This window comes from Pan troglodytes, chromosome 16 (assembly GCF_028858775.2).
Source record: "Pan troglodytes isolate AG18354 chromosome 16, NHGRI_mPanTro3-v2.0_pri, whole genome shotgun sequence".
NCBI lineage: Eukaryota > Metazoa > Chordata > Mammalia > Primates > Hominidae > Pan > Pan troglodytes.
The window spans coordinates 6,651,564-6,676,080 of NC_072414.2; the positions used below are offsets into that span (position 1 = coordinate 6,651,564).

General features: G+C 36.8%; 1 protein-coding gene across 16 annotated transcripts in view; it reads right to left on the reverse strand.

Moving 5' to 3' along the window:
• The window catches only part of TJP1 (tight junction protein 1), a 268,566-nt gene that overhangs the window by 83,361 nt on the left and 160,688 nt on the right, over positions 1-24,517 (reverse strand). For all 16 annotated transcript variants that reach the window (XM_009428686.4, XM_009428684.4, XM_009428690.4 and 13 more), the window contains one exon: positions 17,222-17,278. In XM_009428686.4, coding sequence (XP_009426961.3) covers positions 17,222-17,278 — 57 coding nt within the window. The remainder of the gene's footprint in view (positions 1-17,221; positions 17,279-24,517) is intronic.

Consider the following 24,517-nt stretch of genomic DNA (forward strand, 5'->3'; position numbering starts at 1 on the left):
GCTAAAAAGAAAACTACCATTCGAGCCAGCAATCCCATTACTGGGTATATACCCAAAGGAATATAAATCATTCTATCATAAAGACACATGCACGTATATGTTCACTGCAGCACTATTCGCAATAGCTAAGATGTGGAATCAACCTAAATGCCCATCAACGGAAGACTAGATGAAGTAAATGTAGTATAACTATGCAGCCATAAAAAAGAATAAGATCATGTCCTTTGCAAGAACACGGGTGGAATGGGAGGCCATCATCCTTAGCAAACTAACACAGGAACAGAAAACCAAACACTGCATGTTCTCACTTATAAGCGGGAGCTAAATTATGAGAACACATGGACACAGAGGGAACACAATGGGGACTACCGGAGGGTGGAGGGTAGGAGGTGGGAGAGGAGCAGAGAAAGTAACTATTCGGTACTAGGCTTAGTACTAGGTGACAAAATAATCTGTACAACAAACCCCTGCGACACAAGTTTACCTACATAACAAATCTATACATGTACCCTGAACCTAAAATGGAAGTTTTTAAATAAACAAATAACATTTTTTAAAAAAGAACCCCAGAGATTTTATAAGAAGGATTTGAGGAACATTACAAACACTAAAGACAAGCAAAAGCAGCATGATATATATGAACAGTAGGAGTCCCTAAAGAAGCAAATCAAAAGAAGGGAAGAGAAAAATTAGTTTAAAAAACAAAAAAAACTTTGCTGATACTATTTTTGAAAAAATTGAAACTAGGTACTGAAAGAGTTTACATCACTGTAAATATGTGAGTTATCTGAGAATATCAACTCAGGAGGACTAATACCAAAAATATATTTAAATGACTAAATTTTAAGAAAAAAGAAATAGCAACTTAAGGATTTTTTTTTTTCTTTTGAGACAGAGTTTCGCTCTTCTCCTCCAGGCTGGAATGCAATGGCGTGATCTCGGCTCACTGCAACCTCTGCCTCCCGGGTTCAAGTGATTCTCCTGCCTCAGCCTCCCAAGTAGCTGGGATTACAGGTGCCCACCACCAAGCCTGGCTAATTTTTTTTTGTATTTTTAGTAGAGATGGGGTTTCGCCGTGTTGGCCAGGCTTGTCTCGAACTCCTGACCTCAGGCGATCCACCCCCGGCTTCCAAAGTGTTGGGATTACAGGCATGAGTCACCGCACCCAGCCGAGTCAAGGATTTTATATTCAACACAACTGACCTTCAAGTACAAAAAACACAAATAAACCAGTCAACATGCAAGAACACAGGAAATATTGTCTTTATGATCTCATCCTAAGGAATCTAATAATATTCTGACAATCAAAATGACAAGAGATACATGGATAGGACTGGTGATAAGCATCACATATATACTGTACTTATTTATAATACCAAGATTAAACGAGGATTAAAGGGTTAAATGATGTAACAGCTATATGATCTAGATATGGTAAAAACCATTTTAAAACAGAGAAATAAATGATAGCATGCGCAAAAATATTTTTACTGTTTCCAGTAATTGAAGTTGACAGAGGTAGATTACTCTGAGGCAATAATATGCTCTCTGTATTAGACTTACTAAGAGACTATCATGGTACCTTCCCAAGGGGTTTTCGAAAGAAATGGAAAATGTGCCATTTTTTTCTCATCTATCTTTAACGTAAAAATTGTATAGTTCTGCCAAGACAGTTGATTTTTAAAAGTATGTTTACATGAGAAAATGTACAAGATAACTTTTAGCTTCTGGGGATGGAAGAAAGAGCATCAAAGACTTGCCGTATTTCAAACTTTTGAAACCTTAAGCAACCATGAGCAGCAATAACTTCTGTGTTTATATGTCTACGCCTGGCTAGACAACTGAATTTATGTTAGAACTTGGAAACAGGGTCCTGGAATTTTTTCAGTTATGTGTCCTGTTTTACTGGACACTAGCCATGCCCATTCCTTTACATATAATTATGACTGCTTTTGCACTGAACAGTTCCAACAGGGACCTTGTGGTGCACAAAGTCAAGCTATTTACAATCTGGCCTTTCACACAAAAGGTCTGCCCACCCACTGGTTAAAGTATTTCTTGGTTCCTTAAAAAAAATTCCTGAAAGTTGCTCCTGTTTCAGAAATAACTGCTTAATTTATTCTCCAAAGATTCCTCTCTGTTCCTATTGAATATGCCCAATTACCTACTTAAGGATTCCACTTGTTGCCTTTTATTTTATTCTCCCATTTTTCCACATTAGGCTTGTACAATCAGCTAATTATAACTTTCCTCACTAATTCTAGTCTTACTTTTCTCCTCTTATTCTTCCTATTAACCTTTCAATGGAATTTCAATGAACATTCAATGGAACCTGTTCTAGCCATTTGTTTTCACAGTGGCCACTGAGATCACAGAATTTGAAAACCAGATGGAGCCTCAGCAATTGTCTGTTCCAGCTCCCTTCTTACAGCTGAAGTCAGCAGGCCTGGGTCCTGTGTGTCTCTATACTACTTGCCAATCATGACCTTATGGAAGACCTCCACAGATTTGAGTTCCCTCATCTGAATAAGAGAGATTTTAATGTTATCAACTTTAATATACTTTGATTCCATGGGGGTCCCAAGTTTAAAGGCCTCTTCAAAATTAGTTAGTGGTAAGCCCAAACAGATTAGAAGTCACAAGACCCAAGCACTGCAGATTTTCTACCAAGTTGGTAGTTCTCAAAATGCTGTTCAATCTTCTATGACTGTCAGATTGATTCGGTTTTTTAACAGTTATGTCCCTTGGCTAGTCAAATTGTGTGTGTCTTCCTGTTTATTCTTACTCTCCTTCTTTTAGTTCTGATTCCCAAATCATAGTTTTCATTTCTCATTCCTGTTCCATTTTCTTATTTCCAGCATCTTACAGAATACCTCCAAGTCCCCTTCTTTAAGACTGTCATTTTCTCTATAAAATTAGCCTCACCACCAATGTTCTAAACAAACATTGGCTCCTCTATTGCAAAATTACCTACGCTTTATTTTATTTACTTTATTGCATGTATAGAGAGACCTTTGTTTAGTTTATGTGAATTACATGAGTTCTTAATTTCAGAAATTATGTTCCATAAACTTTTTGTTTTTTAGAGACAGGGTCTCACTCTGTTGCCCAGAATGGAGTGCAGTGGTGCAATCACAGCTGACTGTAACCTCAAACTCCTGGGTTCAAGTGATCCTCTCGCCTCAGCCTCCTGAAGTAACTGGGACTACAGGTGGACACGACCATGCCTGGCTAAATTTTTTGGGGGTGTGTAGAGATAGGGTCTCACTATGTTGCCTCCACTGGTCTTGAACTCCTGGCCTAGAGTGATGCTCCTGCCTTGGCCTCCCAAAGTACTGGAATTACAGGTGTGAGCCACTGTGCCAGCCACATTTAAAAACTGTAAATTAAACGTGACATATAAATGGAAAGAGCACTGTATGCTGAGTCCAAACCTGGGTTCAAGTCCTCGCTCTTAAGGCGCATTTTACTAGACCTTTCTGAGACTTACCTTACTTCACATGGTTAACACCTACTTCACAGACAAATATAATGAAGGGTCTGAAAAACTTATAATGCACTAAGTACAAACAATACCCTTCTACCAGATAAAGGGAGTGTATCTTAGATTACGTGTTTGCTTCAGCTTAAATACTTTATCAGATAGCAGTTTGGAGCTGCTTGACCGATAAAATTCCTTTTATCACTTTACTGATATATAATTCATATACCATAAATTCACTCTTTAAAGTGTATGATTCAATGGTTTTTAGTATGTACACAGTTGTAACCATCACTGGTTACAGATGGTGCCAGGACAGCTGGTTAACCACATGCAAAATAATGAATTTGGACCCCTACCTCACAACATCTACAAAAATTAAGTTTAAAGAACCATAGGTCTAAGTATAAGAGCTTAAACTCTAAACCTCTTTGAAGAAAACACAAGAATAAATCTTCATGACCTGAGTTAGGCAACAGCTTACTGAATATGATGTCAAAAGTATAAGCAACAAAAGAGAAAACACATACATTGGACCCCATCAAAATTTTATAACATTTTCACCACCCTAAAAAGAAACTCCGCATTCTTTAGCCATCATCTCTCAATCCCCTAGCCTCATCAACCACTAATATAACTCTCTATTCACCTATTCTGAATACTTCTTATAAATGGAATCACATAATATATGTTCTTTTATGACTGGCATCTTTCAGTTAGCATAATGTTTTCAAGGTTCATCAATGTTGTGGCATGTATCAGTACTTCATTTCTTTTTATTGCTAAATAATATTCCATTCTATGTATATATCATGTTTATTCATTATTCATCAGCTAATATAGCCAGATCTATTATGAATAATGGTGCCATTAACACTCATGTGTAACTTATTATGTAGACATTTGCTTTCATTTCTCTTGGGTGTATACCTATGAGTGGAATTGCTATGTCCCATAATAATTCTATGAGGAATTCTCAAAGTGTTTTCTATAGCAGCTGCACCATTTTACAGTCCTATCAGCAATGTACAAAGGTTTTAATTTCTCCACATCCTTGCCAATCTTTATTGTCTTTCTGAGTACAGCCATCCTAGTGGGTGTGAAGGGGTATTTCACTATACTTTTTGATATACATTTCCTTGAAGGCTAATGATACTGAACATCTTTTCATGCGTTTATTGCACATTCATACATCTTCTTTGAGGAAGTATCTATTCAAATCATTTGCTATTTTTCAACTGATTTGTCTTTTTATTGTTCAGTTATAAAAGTTCTTTATATATTCTAGAAACAAATCCCTTATCAGATGTATGACTTGCAAGTATCTTTTCCCATTCTGTGGAATATCTTCTCACTTTCTTGATGGTGTCCTTTGAAGCACAAAAGTTTCTAATTTTGATGGGGTCCAATGTATCTGTTTTCCCTTTTGTTGCTTATACTTTTGACACCATATCCAATAAACCATTGCCTAACCCAGGTCACGAATAATTATCCCTGTGTTTTCTTCAAAGAGGTTTAGAGTTTAAGCTCTTATACTTACACCTATGGTTCATTTAAACTTAATTTTTGTAAATCTTGTGAGGTAGGGGTCCAAATTCATTATTTTGCATGTGGTTAACCAGCTGTCCTGGGTCTGTTAATGACTGTTCTTCCCTCCAGGCATTGCCTTGGCACCCCATCCCAAGTTTACCTCTTATGCAATCACCTCCCTAGTTTAAACATTCACTGGCTCACCCTTAAAATTACCTGACTAGTTTCCTTGCTTTCTATACTCATCTTTTAATACTTTAGTATACAAATATTTAATCTTTTACATAATTCTATTTTAGAAAATGAAAAAGCAGAGTAACGAGCAACTCATTCCTGAGGAATTCACTTCATTTCCCAAAGAATTAGAAAAATGTATGCATTTTCTAAGGGCGAGTATCTGAAAGCTAAAAAGGTGTGGGTGTGTTACAGCAGCAGGAGAGGTGAACACATGTGGTTACCATCTGAAGCTACACACCTACACTAATACGATAAGCATCAGACTTGTGACTATTAAGCACTTCAAAAATGGCTAGTGTTACCTGAAAGGTGCTGACATTGAAAAGTGAACAATTTTGTAAGATCAACTCATCAATTTTTAAACTTATCACATGTTGAAATATATTTTGTGCATACTAAATAAGACCTATTATAAAGTTAGTTTCACCTTTCTTTTTTTTTTTTTTTAGTTTTTAATAGGAAGACTAAAAAATTTAAATTTACATATGTGGTTTATATTATACTGCTACTGGGCGGTGCTGTTGTAGACCTCCCAAGAGTGACTTTATTCGACATGGTTAGTGTCCTAGGGAATTAAGTTTTTTGGGGCAGAACTAGGTACCAAGCACTAAGGAGACAGAAAACTGACTTAAGATTTCCAACCCTTGTGAAAGTTATAATGTAGTAGGAGATGGGGTAAACAACTATCTGATGTACATATTCAACTGTCACTGAGGACCAGTAGAGAGATCAGAATCCATGACGAGGCAAATTCTGCCTGTTTTTTTCTGATATAATTCCAGGGCCCACAAGAGTACAACAGTGCTTGGCATACAGTGGAACACCAAAAAATTACTTAGTCTTTAAGAATGAATAGGGTTTCAATGGTTTCTAGAAATATAAGATGAAGAAAATATCTTCTGGAAATACAAATGAAAGAATGAAGCATATATTATTCTAGACAGTAAATAGCAGAAAATGTTAGGTTCTCATCAATTAAATGGCTTTTTTATAACATTACCTCCAACTTTCATAAAATTGACTGTCAGATGTCAAAGAATATGGATTTGTCTTTATTTGGCAATACAGAGTATCTATACTCCAGGTTATTGCCAAAAGAATACAGTTTCAAATTATCCCCTTCACTTACTACCACTGCCAAAAGCCCACTTGCTCACCTCAGAGAGAACAAGCTTTCTGATTCCTCTGTGAGTGTTTCTTAAAAGTGGGATGCCAGAGGCCACAGCCCTCCATTTCAAACTGAAGCCTATTTAAAATACATGTTAGGGATCCCAGCCCAGACAAACTGAGTAAGAATCTCTGATGGGCAGGGACTGTGCAGTTGATCCCTCTTTACAATAAAACCTGGGGAGCCACTGCTCTAATCAGCAGTCAGCACACTATGGCCCACAGTTGGAATACAGCCACATTCATTTGTTTGCCTGTTGTCTATGGTTGCTTCTACAATACGGCTGCAGGGTTGAGTAGTTTTGACAGAGATTTATGGTCTGCAAAGCCTAAAATACTTATTTACTATCTGGCTCTTTATATAAATACTTTGCTGACCCTGCTCTAGATAGTCTAAATTTTATTTGGCATCATCTTAGAATACCAAAAGACTAAGACAGTTGAAAGTACCATTCTGTAGCCTCAGAGAATGAAGTCAATTAAGTTATGCTTTGGCATAACTCTCTCAGCTCCCACTGGCAAGACTTTTTCATTGTCCAAAGATTTTAAAAATGTTTTTATTTTTAATTATTATAGTAAACAGTAGTTGTATATATTTATGGGATCCACATCATACATTTTGATACAAGTATAATGTGTAACGATTAAATCAGGGTAACTGAGATATTCATAACCTCAAGTATTTATCATTTCTTTGTTGTTACGAACATTTCAATTCCACTCTTCTAGTTACTGTGAAATACACAATAAATTAATGATAGTTGCCCTATTGTGCTACTAAACACTATATCTTACTCCTTAACCGTATTTTTGCACCCATTAACCAAGTCTTCTCCATCCCTACTTCCCTACCACCCTTCCCGGTCTCTGGTAACCATCATTCTACTCTCTGTCTCCATGAGTTCATTTTTCTTTTTCTTTTTTTTTTAGTTCCCACGAGTGAGAAAATGTGGTATTCGTCTTTCTATGCCTGGCTTATTTCATTTAACGTAATGTCCTCCAGTCTCATTTATGTTGTTGCAAATGACAGGATTTCATTATTTTTTATGGTTGAATAATATTCCATGGAACATATTTACATTTTCTTTATCCCTTCATCAACTGATGTACACTTATGTTGATTCTATAACTTGGCTATCACGAATAATGCTGCAATAAACATGGGAGTGCAGTTATCCCTTTGATATACTCGTTTCCTTTTTTTTTTTTTTTGGACGGAGTCTGACTCTGTCACCAGGCTGGAGTGCAATGGCGCGATTTCGGCTCACTGCAATCTCTGCCTCCCGGGTTGAAGCAATTCCCCTGCCTCAGCCTCCTGAGTAGCTGGGACTACAGGTGCACACCACCACATTTGGCTAATTTTTTGTATTTTAGTAGAGACGGGGTTTCTCCATTTTGGTCAGGCTGATCTTGAATTCCTGACCTCAGGTGATCCGCTCACCTTGCCCCCCCAAAGTGCTGGGATTACAGGCATGAGCCACCGCACCCAGGCCTTTCTTTGGGATATATACTCAGCAGTGGAAATGCTGGATCATATGGTTGCTCTATTTTCAGTTTTTGAGGAGCCTCCATAATTTTTTTTTTTTTTTTTTTTTTGAGACAGAGTCTGGCACTGTTGCCCAGGTTGGAGTGCAGTGCAGCAATCTAGGCTCACTCCAAGCTCCACCTCCCAGGTTCACGCCATTCTCCTGCCTCAGCCTCGCGAGTAGCTGGGACTACAGGCGCCCACCACCACGCTCGGCTGGTTTCACCGTGTTAGCCAGGATGGTCTCGATGTCCTGACTTCATGACCCACCCACCTCGGCCTCCCAAAGTGCTGGGATTACAGGCGTGAGCCACCATGCCCGGCCTCCATGCTGTTCTTCATAGTGACTGTACTGGTTTACATTCCTATCAACAACGTATAAGAGTTGTCTTTTTTCTGCCTGCTCACTAGCATTTGTTATTGCCTGTCTTTTTGACAAAAGCCATTTTAACTGGGATGAAATATTTCATTATACTTTTGATTAGTATTTATCTGATTAGTGATGTTGACCATTTTTTCATATACCTGTTGACCATTTACCCATATGTCTTCCTGAGAAACATCTATTCAGCTCTTGTGCTTCAGATCTTTTGCCCATTTTTAAATTGGATTTCTTTTTCCTATCGAGTTGTTTCAGCTCCTTACATATTCTGGTTATTATCTCTTGTCAGTTGGGTAGTCTGCGAATATTTTCTTCATTCTGTGGGTTGTTTCTTCATTTTGTTGACTGTTTGTTGTGCAGCAGCTTTGAGCTTGATGTGATCCCACTGTCCATTTTGTTGTGGTTGCCTGTTCTTTGGAGGTCACACTCAAGAAACCTTAGCCCAGACCAATGACCTTTAGTGTTTCCCAATGTTTTCTTCTAGTAGTTTCATAACTTCAGGTGCTTAATCCATTTTGATTTGTTTTAGTATATGGCAAGAAATAGGGGTCCAGTTTCATTCTTCTGCATGTGGATGTCCAGTCTTCCCAGCACCATTTATTGCAGACTGTCCTTTCCCCAATGTTCTTAGTGGCTTTGTTGAAAATGAGTTGGAGGTAAATGTGTGGATTTTTTTCTGGGCTCTCTATTCTGTTCCACTGGTCTGTGTCTGTTTTTATGCCAGCACCATGCTATAGCTCTGGAGTATAATTTGAAGTCACATAATGTATGTAATGTGATTCCTTCAGTTTTGTTCTTTTTGCCCAGGATTGCTTTGCCTACTCTGGGTCTTTGTGGTTCCACAAAAATTTTAGGATTGTTTTTCCAACCCTAAAACATAATTCTGTGAAGAATGTCATTGGTGTTTTGACAAGGGTTGCAATGAATCTGTAAATTCCTTTGGGTAGTGTGGACATTTTAACAACACTGATTCCAACAATACTGAATCCATGACCATGGAGTATCTTTCCACTTTTTGGTGCCCTCTTCAATATCTTTCATCAGTGTTTTATAGTTTTCATTGTAGAAATCTTTCACTTCTTTGGTTAAGTTTATTCCTAGGTATTTTATTTTATTTTATTTGTAGCTATTGGAAATAAGATTATTTTCTTGGTTTATTTTCTAGATTGTTTGCTCTTGGCATACAGAAATGCTGCTGATTTTTATATGCTGACTTTGCATCCTGCAATTTTACTAAACCTCAGTTCTAACAGTTTTCTGGTAGAGTCCTTAGGTTTTTCTAAATTTAAGATACTATTGTCTGCAAACAAGGGTAATCTAAATTTTTCCTTCCAATTTGGATGCCTTTTCTTTTCTTCTCCTGTTTAATTGCTCTGGCTAGGACTTTCAGTACCACGTTGAAGAAAGGTGGTGGAAGTGGGCTTCCTTGCCTTCTTCCAGATCTTACAGGAAAGGCTTTTAGATTCCCCCCTCATGATACTAGCTGTGGGTTTATCTGTCTGTGGCTTTTATTGTGTTGAGGCATGTTCCTTCTACATCCAGTTGAGTTTTTATCATGAAGGGATGCTGAATTTTACTGAATACTTTTTTGGCATCTATAGAAATGGACATATGGTTATGTCCTTCATTCTTTTGATGTGATGTATCGCATTTACAGATCTGAATATGTATTAGGTGGTTCTCACATTGCTATAAAGAAATACCTGAGACTGGGCAATTTATATAAAAAAAGAGTTCATTGGCTCACTATTCTGCAGGCTGTACAGCAAGCATGACAGCATCTGCTTGGCTTCTGGTGAGGCCTCAGGAAATGCATAATCAGGGCAGAAGGCAACAGGGGAACACACATGGCCAGAGTAGGAGAGAGACAGAGAGCAGGGAGGTTTAAACAACCAGATCTCATGAGAACTCACTCACTATATAGTAGCAAGGGGAGATGGGGCTAAACCATTCATGAGAACTCCACTCCTATGATCCAATCACCTTCCACCAGGCCCCTCCTCCAACACTGGGGATTACAATTCAATGTAAGATTTGGGCAGGGACACAAACACAAACCATATCAGAGTATGTTGAACCATCCTTGCATCCCTGGGATGAATCCCACTTGATTACAATGAATGATCTTTTAAATATGTAGTTGAATTTGGTTTAAGGATTTTGCATCTCTGTTCAAAGATACTGGCCTGTAGTTTTCTTTTTTTGTTGCGTCTTTGTCTGGTTTTGGTACCAGGGAAATACTGGCCCTTTGGAATGAATTTGGAAGTATTCTCTTCTTAGCTTTTGTGATATAATTCTTCTTTAAATGTTTGGTAGAGTTCAGCAGTGAAGCCATCAGGTCCTGGGCTTTTCTTTGATGATTTTCTTTTTTTCTTTTCTTTTATTACTGCTTGCTCTGAAAATATTCCTTTTTTAATTCAAAAAACCAAAAACAAACAAAAAACAACCAAAAAACCATTCCTGGAGGGATGGCTGGTGAGGACTTTGATTTTGTCATAGTCTCTCTGTGATGAGGCTCAGAGGAAACTCAGCTGTTTTCCTAGTACAACAGTTAGCATATTCAACAACTGAAGAATTGTGAGTTATATACCTCTCTTATCTCTATGTATCTTCTGATGACATTTTCTGGGCTGCCCTCTCACGGCAAAAAAATAACTGAGGCACAGAAAGAAGCCAGGTACAAAATGGAACCTACATTAATCATCTAAAATGGCATTATCATAACAGACTTGCCTGAGCCAATACCTACCACAATGAATTGGTATGACACTTCTAACAAGGTCAGAAAAATCAGATTCTGTTTTCTTAATATTGAGGATCTTTCCTACTTTCCCTGAGCTAATGAGACACAGGTCTGTGGCAAATACATTTAGTATTTTCCTACACATGAATTCCTAACAAAACCAAGCAAGAGCATACAAAGGGAAACATACTTTAGCTAATTTAAAGGTGTCTTATGTTATTTTGCTTATTGAAAAAACTGAAAAGGTAGTAAGGAAAAGATGTAATGTGGTAATAGCAAATTGCACCTGTGGTCTCTAATGAATAATCTCGCTTCCAGTAAAAAAACTATCAAAAGAGCTTAAACTCAAGGTAAACAAAAGGATGAAAATATTAAAATAAGAGCAGAAATCAATAAAACAGAAAACAGAATAAAGAATGTCACTGAAAACAAAAGTAGGTATTTTGAAAAGATCAATAAAATTGTCAAACCTCTAGCCAGACTGACCAAGAAATAAGACACAAATTACCAATATAAATAATGAAACAAAACAAAACAAAACAGCATTATAGAACCATCCAAAATTAAAAATAAGGGAATATTATGAACAATGTTATACTCATAATTTTAACAACTTACATGATAAAGACAAATATTTTGAAAGACACAAACTACCAGTCAGGCATGGTGGCTCACGCCTGTAATCCCAGCACTTTGGGAGGCTGAGGTGGGAGGATTGCCTGAGGTCAGGAGTTCAAGACCAGCCCAGCCAACCTGGTGAAACACCGGCTCTACTAAAAACACAAAAACTAGCCAGGCTGGTGGTGCATGCTTACAGTCCCAGCTACTCGAGAGGCTGAGGCAGGAGAATTGCTTCAACCGCAGAGGTTGCAGTGAGCCGTGATGGTACCACTGCACTCCAGCTTGGGTGATACAGCAAGACTCTGTCTCAAAAAAAAAAAAAAAAAACTACCAAAAAACAAAACAAAACAAACTGTAACAAGGAAAAAATACATAACCTGAATATTCCTATATAAAATTAAAGAAACTGAATTTGTAATGAAAACCCTTCCCACAAAGAAAACTCTAGCACCAGGTAACTCTACTAGTGAATTCTAACAAATATTTAAGAAAAAAATAAAATCAATTGTACATGAACTCTACCAGAAACCACAAAAGGAAGGAACACGTCCCAACTCCTTGTTTTGAGGTACAGCTTTTCCATGATACCAAAACCAGATATAAACAATGTTAAAAAAAAGTACTGACCAATAAAACAAGAATCTTCACAAAACATCAGCAAATCAATCCAGCAACATCTAGAATGGATAACATGTAACAATCAAGTAGAATTTATCTGAGGAATGCAAGGCTGTTCAACAAACAACAAGAAATCCACCATATCAACAGATTAAGAAGAAAACCCATATAATCCCAGTCATACACACACACAAAAAAGCACTGACAAAATTCAACTTTCATTCATGATTAAAAACAACCACCTCTCAGTAAACTAAGATAAAAGGGAACTTCCTCAATCTAACAAATGGCAAAATAGAAATACAAGAGAACTTCCTTAACCTGATAAAAGGCATCAACCAAAAAAAAAAAAAAAAAAACCACTTACTGGTGAAAGACAGCTTTTACCCAGTATTAAGAGTAAGGTAAGTATGCCTGCTCACCATTCCTAATTAACAACATCCTGAAAGTCCAAACTAGTGCAATAAGGCAAGAAAAAGAAATAAAGAGCATTCAAAAGGAGGGAAAAAAACTGCCTCTATACACAGATGACATGACTGCCTACACATAGGAAAACACCCAGGAATCTAAACAAGAAAGTTCCTACAACTAGTAATTTTAAGACTGCAAGGCTGCTATAAAAACAAAAAACAAACAAACAAAAAAAACCTGCATTTCTACACAGTAACAACGAACAATCAAATATTGAAATAAAAAAAAAAAACTATTTACAATAGCACCAAGAAACATGAGATATTTAACTATAAACCTAACAAAATGTGTGCAGGATCTATTTGCCAAAAACTACAATACATTAAAGAAATAAAACAATGAGGAGATAACATTATATTCATAGTTTGGAATATTCAATATTGTTAAAATGTTAATTATCCCCAATGATTTGTAGATTCAAATGCAATCCCAATAAAATCCCAGCAGTTTTATTTTCTTTGAGGGAAGGAAGATAAAAGTTGACAAAATTATTCTAAAATTTATACAGAAAGGCAAAAGAGCTAGAATAGCCAAAATAATTTTAAAAAGTATTTGGAGGATTTGCCCTACCTGATTTCCACGTTTAATATAAAGCTACAGTAATCGATGCATAAGTAACTGGTAAAAAGGCAGACACACAGATCAACAGACCAGACAAGGGAGTCCAGAAATATATGGTCAATTGATTTTTGACAAAGCGAGAAAGGCAATTAAATGGACAAAGTATAATCTTTCAAACAAAATGCTTCTTCAAAATAAACACTGGACATCTGTATGAAAAAAAAAAATCTCTCTGCCCGTATCTCATGGCACAAACAGAATTTAACTGAAATAAAACTTTTAAAGGAAAACAGAGGAAAAATTATTCTTGATTTTGGGTTTGGCAAAGATTTCTGAGATACAAAACCAAAAACATGATTGATAAAGGCAAAAATTAACAAACTGGACTTTATCAAAAATTTTTCTTTCTTTCCTTTTGAGACAGAGTCTTACTCTGTCTCCCATGCTGGAGTGCAGTGGCACAATGTCAGGTCACTGCAACCTCTGCCTCCTGGGCTCAAGCGATTCTCCTGCCTCAGCCTCCCGAGTAGCTGGGACTACAGGCACATGCCAACACTCCCGGCTAATTTTTGTATTTTCAGTAGAGACAGGCTTTCACCATGTTGGCCAGGCTGGTCTCAAATTCCTGGCCTCAAGTAATTTGTCTGCCTTGGCCTACCAAAGTGTTGGGTTTACAGGCTTGAGCCACTACACCTGGCCAGAGCTTTATCAAAACTTAAAGCATGTACTGCAAAAGACACTGTCATTAAGAGAAAGAAAAGGCAAATCACAGAATGGGAAAAAAAATACTTACAAAATAATACTTGATAAAGAACCTGTATCCTGAATACATAAAAAAAAAAAAAAAAAAAATCTCAAAACTCAGTAACTTCTGTGTACCAAAAAGAATAATCACAGAGTAAAAAGGCAATCCATGGAAAGGAAAAAAATATTTGCAAATCATATATTTAACAACTGGTTAATATCCAAAATATATAAAGACTACTGCAACTCAACAACTAAAAAACAAGCAACATAGAGCTTAAAAATGGGCAACAGTCTTGAATACGTGAAGTCTATGTTGTATTTTGCCACAATTTTATAAAATCTCAATAAGAAAAACCCAATTAAAAATGGGCAAAAGGTTTGAATACATTTTACCAAAGATATATGGACAACAAATGAGCACATCAAGAGATCATTAGTCTTTAGAGATAAGCAAACTAAAACCACGTGTGATACCGCTAGATACCCACTGAATGGCAATTGGTCTTGCTCTGTTGCCCAGGATGGAATGCAATGGCGTGATCTCGGCTCATTGCAACCTCCATCTACTGGGTTCAAGTGATTCTCCTGCCTCAGCCTCCAAGTAGCTGGGACTACAGGCGCCTGCCACCACGTCCAGCTAATTTTTGTATTTTTAGTAGACGGGGTTTCACCATGTTGGCCAGGCTGGTCTCAAACTCCTGGCCTCGGGTAATCCACCAGCCTCTCCCTCCCAAAGTGCTGGGATTACAGGTGTGAGCCACTGTGCCCAGCCTTTTTTTTTTTTTCTTCTCTTTCTAAATCTGACAATACGGATTGAGTATCCTTTACCTGAAATGCTTGGGACCAGAAATGTTTCAGATTTCAAATGTTTTGGATTTGGGAATATTTGCGTTATACTTACCAGTTCGGCACCCATAATCTGAAAATCCAAAATTCAGAATGTTCCAATGAGCATTTCCTTTAAACATGACGTCATCACTCGAAAAGTTTTGAATTTTGCATTTTAGATTTCAGATCTGGGATGCTCAACCCATATCAAGTGCTGATGAGGATACGCAACAACGGGAGCTCTTATACACTGCCAGTGGTGGTGTTAGATGGTACAGAGAATTTGACCATTTCTTTAAAACTTAAATAATTACCATGGGACCCATAGCAAGTCTTTTCCTAAGTATTTACCCAAAAGAAATAAAAAGTTATGTTCATACAAAAACCTGTACACTAGAGGTTTGTTCATAATCAATGGAAACTGCAAAACACAAATATACCACAACTGGAGAATGAACACACAATTATACATTCATACAATGAAATGCTACTATGCAATAAGAGAAACTACTGATAGAGTAACATCATGGAGAAATCCCAAATGCATTAGGCTAAGTGTAAGAAGTCAGCCTCAAAAGGCTACATGTTGTATGAGTCCATTTACATGACATTCTAGAAAAGGCAAGAATGTACAAAAAGAAACCATATCATTGGTTAAGTGGACGTGAGGGGACCGGGATGATTAAAAATAGGTGTTAAGAGAAAGTTTTTGTATTGAAGTTGTCTTGTATTTTAATTGTGGTGGTTACATGACTGTATATGCTTGTCAAAACTCAGAACTGTAAGGGTCAATTTCACTGTATGTAAATTATACCAATAAAAACAATAAAAGTCTTAATAAAAATAAATGTAATGTGATAAAAAAATACCAAATCATTGACATCGCCACCACTCATAAGGTAAGAAGTTATTTTATATGTTTAATCATATGTATCTGATTTAAATATGCTACCTATCAATACATTTCAAACAAAGGAAGGCCATGTTGCAGGTTTATGAAAGTTAAGGTTAGTATTAGATAATGATTTCCTTCACCATTTAATAATGAAACATTAAAAAGTTGACTATATCTTATCAGAAAAAAAAATTTTTTTTTTGAGAGGGAGTCTCGCCTCTGTCACCCAGGCTGCAGTGCAGTGGCATGATCTCGGCTCACTGCAAGCTCTGCCTCCTGGGTTCACGCCATTCTCCCGCCTCAGCCTCCCGAGTAGCTGGGACTACAGGCACCCGCCACCACGCCTGGCTAATTTTTTTGTATTTTTAGTACAGACAGGGTTTCACCATGTTATCCAGGATGGTCTCAATCTCCTGACCTCGTGATCTGCCTGCCTCGGCCTCCCAAAGTGCTGGGATTACAGGCGTGAGCCACCACACCCAGCCAAAAACAACTATTTTTTAATAATTCATTTACCCATTATCTACTATGTGCAGATCCAAACATTCGTGAGATAATCAGGGGCAGAGTCCAGGAACATGATTCTTTCCCCTTTCCATCTTCCTAATAATGGATATAGCTGGTAGAAATAGTAAGTGTAAAGTGCAAGGCCAGTATTTAAATATTCTCTCTTTCCATACATTCTCTAAGAAAGGGAGTAATCAGTAGATTCAGCTCTCTTGAAAGAGAGGAAAGAGAATTTTGAGAGACACTTAACTTTACAAATTGGTAAAGCATGAACTGGTGTCAACTTGTTCCATTTTAAACTTGTGAAAACCAAGGTTTTCGAAGGTGACTGAATCACTTCCCCGTTTCTAAAGCAAGAGAAAGGTAGAACCAGAATTCAAATTGATAGCAGTCTCACTTCGGACAAAGTTCTTAGTCCCACCAAGTAAGAACTCATCTCTTACTACTACTCATCTCTCTTCTCGCACCTGCAATTGTTTAAGCAACAGCTTGGGTCAACATGTTTGAAATCAATTAAGTATCTTTTAGGATTTTATTATGCATACAACCTGGTTTAATTTCAAACTTCACTCCCACAATGGATGCATATATACTCAGAAAGGTTGAAGCAGTTTATAATAATTTATACTAATGTACAGTCTTTTATCTGATCACTCAAAATTTTAAAAGGCAAATCACTTTTTAAGTCAGGAATAAAAACAGCAAATACTCAAAAGGATATATGAAAAAGTAATCATGCTCACTTTTGACCTTAATAAAAAATTACTGTAACTCTAATTTTAAACAAAAGAATATAGAAAAAGTTTCCTCCTCCCTCTGGCTTCCTGACATCTGGCTTTCCTCTATTGTTTTCAAAGCTGCCAGTATCCTGAGTTATACACAGATTATTTACTGCAACACAAACTTACCCTGTGAAGCGTCACTGTATGTTGTTCCCATATAGCTGTTTCCTCCATTGCTGTGCTCTGATAAAGGAAAAGAAAAACAAATCATTTACCTTTTAGGAAAATGTCCTTAATAAGGTGAGCAAGAACATCCAACAATTCAGCACACTGAAATACCAAAATTCACACTGTTAATATTAGAGACACTCTGAAAGGACCTTAATAATTATGGAAAGTTTTTTGTTTGCTTTTAAGAGACAGGAAACGACACACAGGAACTTCCTTTGTTTTTAACTTAATTTGGACAGCTGCTCTATATTCATTTCATGCAAGCTGAAATCAGTATTCAAGCTAATTCTGCAACTTTATACTTAGAAAAGAATAAAAGTTGGAGCGGTATTATCTTAAAATATCTAATGGCACGTCAACATTTAAAAGCATCTCTTATGTTTTACAAAGGAAGGGAAAGTTAAATGCCTCTGAACACAGTAATTATAAATATACATGTCACAGGAAAACAGATAAAACCATTAATAGGTTTGGCAAATGGCTGCTTTAACGTCACAAACATGACTACCTAGTTTCAGTTTTGCTACAGAATTACTTCTCAAGCTTCATTTATAACCAAAAGAAAAAGAACAGCTTTTCTAGTATATGTATCACACACATGTAGATACACACAAGAAACAAAAACAAAAAAGAACAATCTCCCAAACTCCCCCAAGAATCATCATAAAATAAAAGCAATAAGAGCTCCAATACAGGTCCTGCCCAAATTATAGCGTACTTCAGTTCTACCTCCTGTCATGAGCCTCTCAATAGAGAGGAAAATAAATTATTATCTAAGGCAGGGGTGTCCAATCTTTTGGCTTCTCTGGGCCACGCTGAAAGAAGAAGAATTGTCTTGGGCCACACATAAAATACACTAACACTAATGAAAGCTGATGAGCTTCAAAAAAAAATTGCAAAAAAAAAATCTCATAATGTTGTAAGAAAATTTACGAATTTGTGTTGGGCTGCATGCGACCTGTGAACCACGGGTTGGACAAGGTTGATCTAAGGAATTAGCAGTAAGGAATTCAAAATAAATTTCTTTTAAATGGGGTTAATTGCTCTTGGAGACTTAAAATATTTCATCTCTCTTAATGTTACCATTTTATGAAACTGGGACTCCTAAAATGTATTTACAAGTAAATTTTAAAAAGATTCTTCAGAGTTATCAAAAGGTACAGTAAAAAGGGAGAAGGCTAAGCATGACACTCTCAGACCACTAGTCACCCATTACTATAAATGCCTATTTCATAAGTGAGGTCTGTTTTCTCTTACTGCTGTCATTAGCATCATGAGAATATGCCTACCAAGGTGCCATGGGCCCATTCTCTCCTTTCCCACAGCGACTTTAATTGAAGATTAATGCCATTTTAGAAAGTAAGTCCCTATAAAGAAAGCCTGCTTCCCTAAATTCAAAGCAACTAGATTATCCTGCCAGATGAATAAGAGAGGAGAGAGAAAGGATCTCTCTGTTCACTCCCATAGATAAGAACTGCCAACCTCACCAGCATTTGTTTCAATCTTCCAATGAAGTGCACCAAAACCTCCCTTTAATGAGACCTCCACTGGAAACAAAGCTGTATTTTTTTTTTAAACAAACATTGACCGGGATAATGCACTAAAAAAAAAAATTCTTCCATCAATGAGAAGCAACAATAGTATGAGTAAATCAGCTAAACATCAACGGTCCCACTAACATACACATGATAAAAGTATCTGCAAGAGTTGCCAGTTTGTCCAATCTCAGCTGATATTAAGAATGAGAACTGCTTGCATAGCTCTCAGCTCATCTTTTCTTGATTTATTTCATTAACCAGTGACATTGTTTTACTGCCTTTTAAATCTTTTTCCTATCAGTCCAAATGGCAAGTGATGTGATAACATGCACTTAACTCTCTTTGATAACATACTCTATGGTATGAAACAGTTCATCATCCTCTCTAAGGTCTTAATGAACACAGTTTTCCATTTTGTAAGAAGATGTTAATCAAATGGGAAAATTTATTTAACATTAAGGGGGGAGCAGGTTGTAAAACAGCGTGTACATGGTTATCCTAATTTTGTTTAAACATTAGTAGGGAATAAAGGCTCAAAGGATAAACAAAATGTTAACATTGTTTATCACCTTCAAAGTAAAGGGACTGTGGGTGACATTTTTCTATCAGGTGTTTTATCTTCCTGCTTTCCTTTCTCCATTCCCCATCAGAACAAACTGGCAATGTATTTTAAACTATATTCACAAAATCTCATTCCTATTTGACATTTCGAATACAGACAGTCCCTGACTTAGGATGGGTCAACTTGATTTTCTGACTTTACGATGGTACCCATACAACCATTGTTTTTCATTTCCACTACAGTATTCAAGAAATTATATGAGATATTCAACACTTTATTGTGAAGTAAGCTTTTGTGTTAGATAATTTTGCCGAACTATATACTAATGTAAGTGTTCTGAGCATGGTTAAGGTAGGCTGGGCTAAGCTTATGATACTGGGTAGGTTGGGTGTATTAAATGCATTTTTGACGTAAAGTATTTTCAACTTACGATAAGTTTAATCAGGACATTGTTCTAAGTGAGCTGAGAAGCATCTGTATCTGTTTTTCCACTTGGCTTTTAGGAAAATCAAATAATGCTTAAGAGGATTAATGTTCTTATTGTTAATTAAAAAAATGTTTATTCTCCTGTTAGTAAGCAATCTATACATTAAGGTCTTAATGTACAGTCTCCAGGAGGAGTGCAATAAGAGAAACTTGCTTTGTACAAGGGAGAAGACTAAAATACTAAAACATAATTGCTCTCACCATTCCACATCAAAATCAATATAGTTTTTCTTTGGAGGACTGGAAAAGTCCACATCTCAAAAAACTTCTCTGTTAAACATCAATTATAGCTTGATTTATCTGAAGGAAGACCTATGTAGAAGAAAGTAATTGAGAATGAAACATCAAAAGAAGTGGTTAGGCTCTTGACCAGCCACTAAACCAACTTAATCCATAATATAAGTGAGTTACTATGTTTTACCACTCCTTATCTTTAAAAAAAAAAACAAAAAACAGAAAAATATATTCCTAGTTTAAATGATGGACCATGTCATCTCTCTCCATTCTCTAGCCTTTCATTTGCTTCTGTGGCAAAAGTAGCAAATTCTATCCATGGTTGTTTATATAACCAGGCAGTACTGATGAGGAGTTCTGAATGAGGAATGGAAGGATGAACAAACACGTAAATATGTAATAATGCAAATACAGTAAAATGATAATGGTAGAATCTTAGTGGTTGGGATTCAGGTAACCATGGCAGACTTCTTTCAATCTTGTTATGTGTTTGAAAGTGATCATAATAAAATGCTGAGGAAAAATTAAGAAATCCTTCTAGTAAATCACTCAGAAATCAAAGCTAAAATTGATATGAAACATTTTTAGTACCAGTAAATTTATTAACCACTACTTTAATGAGCATTCCATAAAGAAAAAATGTTCACTAATGACTGAGAATTTTGATGCATTAGAAAAGCAAGGGGTGTGGAGGTTCCTTTGGAAGAATACCTAAGAAACGCATAGCTTCTGGAGTGGAGAAAGGAAAACCAGGTAGGAGGAGTCTCACTTTTCACTGGGAGCCCTTTGTACTTTTAATCACATTCATCTATTACTTATCAAATTATTTTTAAAACTTAATATCCTTATTGTAAACTTGCTTGTCATTTTCTCATTTCAAACATGCACAAGGGATAACTGCATAACTTGCACAAAAAGCTTCTGGTAAATTACCAGTCTCAGGCTCAAGACATTTAGGCTTGTAGGAGACCAAGGGGAAAATGTATTACTCCTCTAAGCATGATTCTAGCACTACCATTCCCTAGTAACTCAGACAGATGCTGGTAAACAGGAAATGAACTAGACCAGGCATAAGGAGACCAGAGCCGAAAGGTATCATCAACTAGAAACGTGATCTTAATTTTCCTCACCTACACAATTAGGGAAATGGGTGAAATTATCTCAAATGAAAAGACTTTTCTAGCTCCAAAATTCTATCAGACTATAATTCCAATGAACAGGCTACAAATTCAATAATTAGTGAAGCACTGCAGGCATCAAAAGTGACTGCAATTCATGGTTGCTGGATTCTGAGTTCTGCGCACATTTCTAAGTCAGCATCAACTGACTAGAATCACAATTTCTGAAGAAGCAAAAAGCTGTATTTCAGAATCTGCCAAGAGTTTGTTTAGTTTCTTTGTTCTAAGCTCCAGCTGGCAAAGACACTACTCAGATCACCAACTCTGAAGGGCTTCCTGCCAAAACTTCAGATCCCAGTTCTAGGCAGTTTCACTGTCCTTCAGGACTGATTACTGAATGGGGAAAGATAGGAGGGCACAATAACTGAAAAGACAGGATGAGCCTATAACTGGGAGAAGAACAAATCCAAAAGAGAAGATATAAAGTATACTCCAAATGAAGAACTCCTTAACATTATCTAAATACACAGCCAGTTAAATTTTACTAACCTTATGGCTGTAATTTCAAAACCAATCCATGTATCATTCATTCATTCACTCATTCAACAAACATGTATCAGGCATGGTAAGTGTTGGGGAGACCAAAAAAAGATCCCTCTCCCTCCCTAGGGGCTCAAAGAAGCAGCTGAGAACACTAAATGGTATTTAGGTTGGTGCAAAAATAACTGCAGCTTTTGCCATTAAAATGGCATCAAAAGATATGAGCTTTTTGCACCAAAATAAATAACTTTTGCACCACATAGATAAGAGCTGTTATGGAAGATGCAAAAGGATTGTGTCTGCTGTGAAGATCAGAGATCTGTTCCCTGAGACAGCAACGTTTTGAGTTCATCAAGCTTGAAGGATGTCCAGGAAAAAAGTGGAGAAAGATGTTTCAGAAGAAACAGCATGTCAGCAAGATCGTATGATGCTACACATGACGCTGGCTTTGATATGACTAAGTTGTACAATTTATGGAACAAGGAGAGAGTAAAAGGAGAGAAGGTGCAAGGGTACCAGATCACAACAGGCTTTATAATATAATGCCAAGGACTTTAAACTCAAATGGAAGACACTAAAGAATTTTCGACGATCAAATGACATAAGAATTCATCCTGAAGGCTGTAATGGGAAAATGATTTGAGAAAGGGAAACCAGTTAGAAAGTTAGTGAGAAGTGGGGGTGGAGTTCAAAATGGCTCTTGAGTAGTCAACCAAGTAGCAGTGCTGAAGTCAAAAGGAAAAGATGTAATTACCCAAGGACTAAGATAACCCTGTGGACAACCAAAGGAATTTGAGAAGGAGCAGACAATGAGGATACATGAAAACCAATGGAGCTAACACAATACACTACTTACTGTCCAGAGAATACACCAAAGCTTAAGATCCCTCAATTTTCGAGATCAATACACCTCATTTATCTGACATCATAAAATAATAAAATTTCCACAGATCTTCAAGGAACACCCTTTCTTGATGACATGCAGTTCCCCATTAGGAAAACCAATAGTAAAGGTATTAAGAACACTCTGTGAACCCTCCGAGTTCCTTCTGTGAGCAAAGCTGCTACACTGAACGGCTTCTCATTCCTTCTGAACTCCAAAGTGTTTCTGTTTTGGTCTTTTTGGCTTTTTTCCATCCAAATTGAAAGCAAGATCATCTATGGAGATGAGGTTGAGCCAGGAACTTAAGGAGAAGGACAAGGTAGGTTTCAGTGAATAAAACAGATGACCCCTGCCCTTCAATGAAGTTTCAATTACATAATTTCAAATTGTGATCACTGCAACACAAATGAGGTACAAAGGGAATAGTGCTACACGTTAAAAGGTAAGGCAAAATATGTATATTCGGACTGATCTGATGGGCCGTCATTTAAATTCCCAAAATAGAAATGTCCAGGAGGTAGTAAAAAAGATCACTCTAAAATAAAATGAAGAAGGGTCCTAACGATATTCAGGGATTCAACAAACTTCATGAATAGAAGATAAAAATTCAGGAAACATAAGAATTAAAATAATGATCAAAATAAGAAGGCAGCAACCATAGGATAAAAGTCTCAATAGAAATTTAGTAAATTTAGCATCCAACACCCCACCATATTCAACACTGGTTAAATTTACAAATATATCACTGTGTCCATCCCTTGGTTAACAGTTTAGGAAACAAATGATGAGATGGATATGATTAGGAAATATTAGTTGGAAAGACAGACACAGTGAACCTGTAATTTTTTGGTTGATCAAAGCTGAAGGTCTGCTAAAAACATTAAGTTCACAGATAAGCTGCTACATTAGCTATAAAGTAAGAGTGAAAGAACATCAGCTTAAAAGTTACCATTATGTGTACATTAAATATTGAGAAAATCTCAGTAGGGACAGTTACAAATATTCTTGGAAACTTAAAATCTAGAGTGCTTTCAAGTTATCAAAAATAAAACTATTTTTAGGTATAGCATCTTCTAAAGGTTGAAGATAGATAAAAAGATCTCTCACAGTTTATTCAGGTAGACAGGAGGAGGAAGGGAATGGCATAGCAGAGATGAAGAGAGAGTGACAGTCCTCTGAGTATATCTTTTTGCATAACTCTCTTTCTTAGACCACAGTATTGTTTCATGACATTACCCTTCACAGATCAAAAAATTAAACTATTAAAACCAAAAAGACATGAGGGGAAGGGGAGGAAATCAAAAACAGAATAAAAACAGTAACAAATGAACATAACTATATTACAGATGAAGAATGTAACCACACTAAAGAAGAGTTTAACTTTTCTATAAATCTAATATTTTAAAATAAAAAGTTTAAAAAAGTGATAATGGTATAGAAAAATGCAGAAAGATACCAATTTTGGAAAAAATATTTACGTACTCAGAAAAAAAACTTGGTTTCAGAGTTGTATATTTTAAGTTTTTATATATCCTACAATGAACACACGAATTTCATAATCCTTGAAAACTGGTAAACGTCACATCTGAATTACAAAACAAAAAATGGGCAAAAGTGGCCAGGCATGGTGGCTCACACCTGTAATCCCAGCACTTTTGGAGGCTGAGGCAGGCAGATCATTTGAGGCCAGATGTTCAAGATCAGCCTGGCCAACCTGGTGAAACCCCGTCTCTACTAAAAATACAAAAATTAGCCAGGCATGGGGGCACATGCCTGTAATCCCAGCTACTTGGGAGGCTGAGGCACGAGAATCACTTGAACCCAGGAGGTGGAGTTTGCAGTGAGCCGAGATTGCACCACTGCACTCCAGCCTGGGTGACAGAGTGAGAC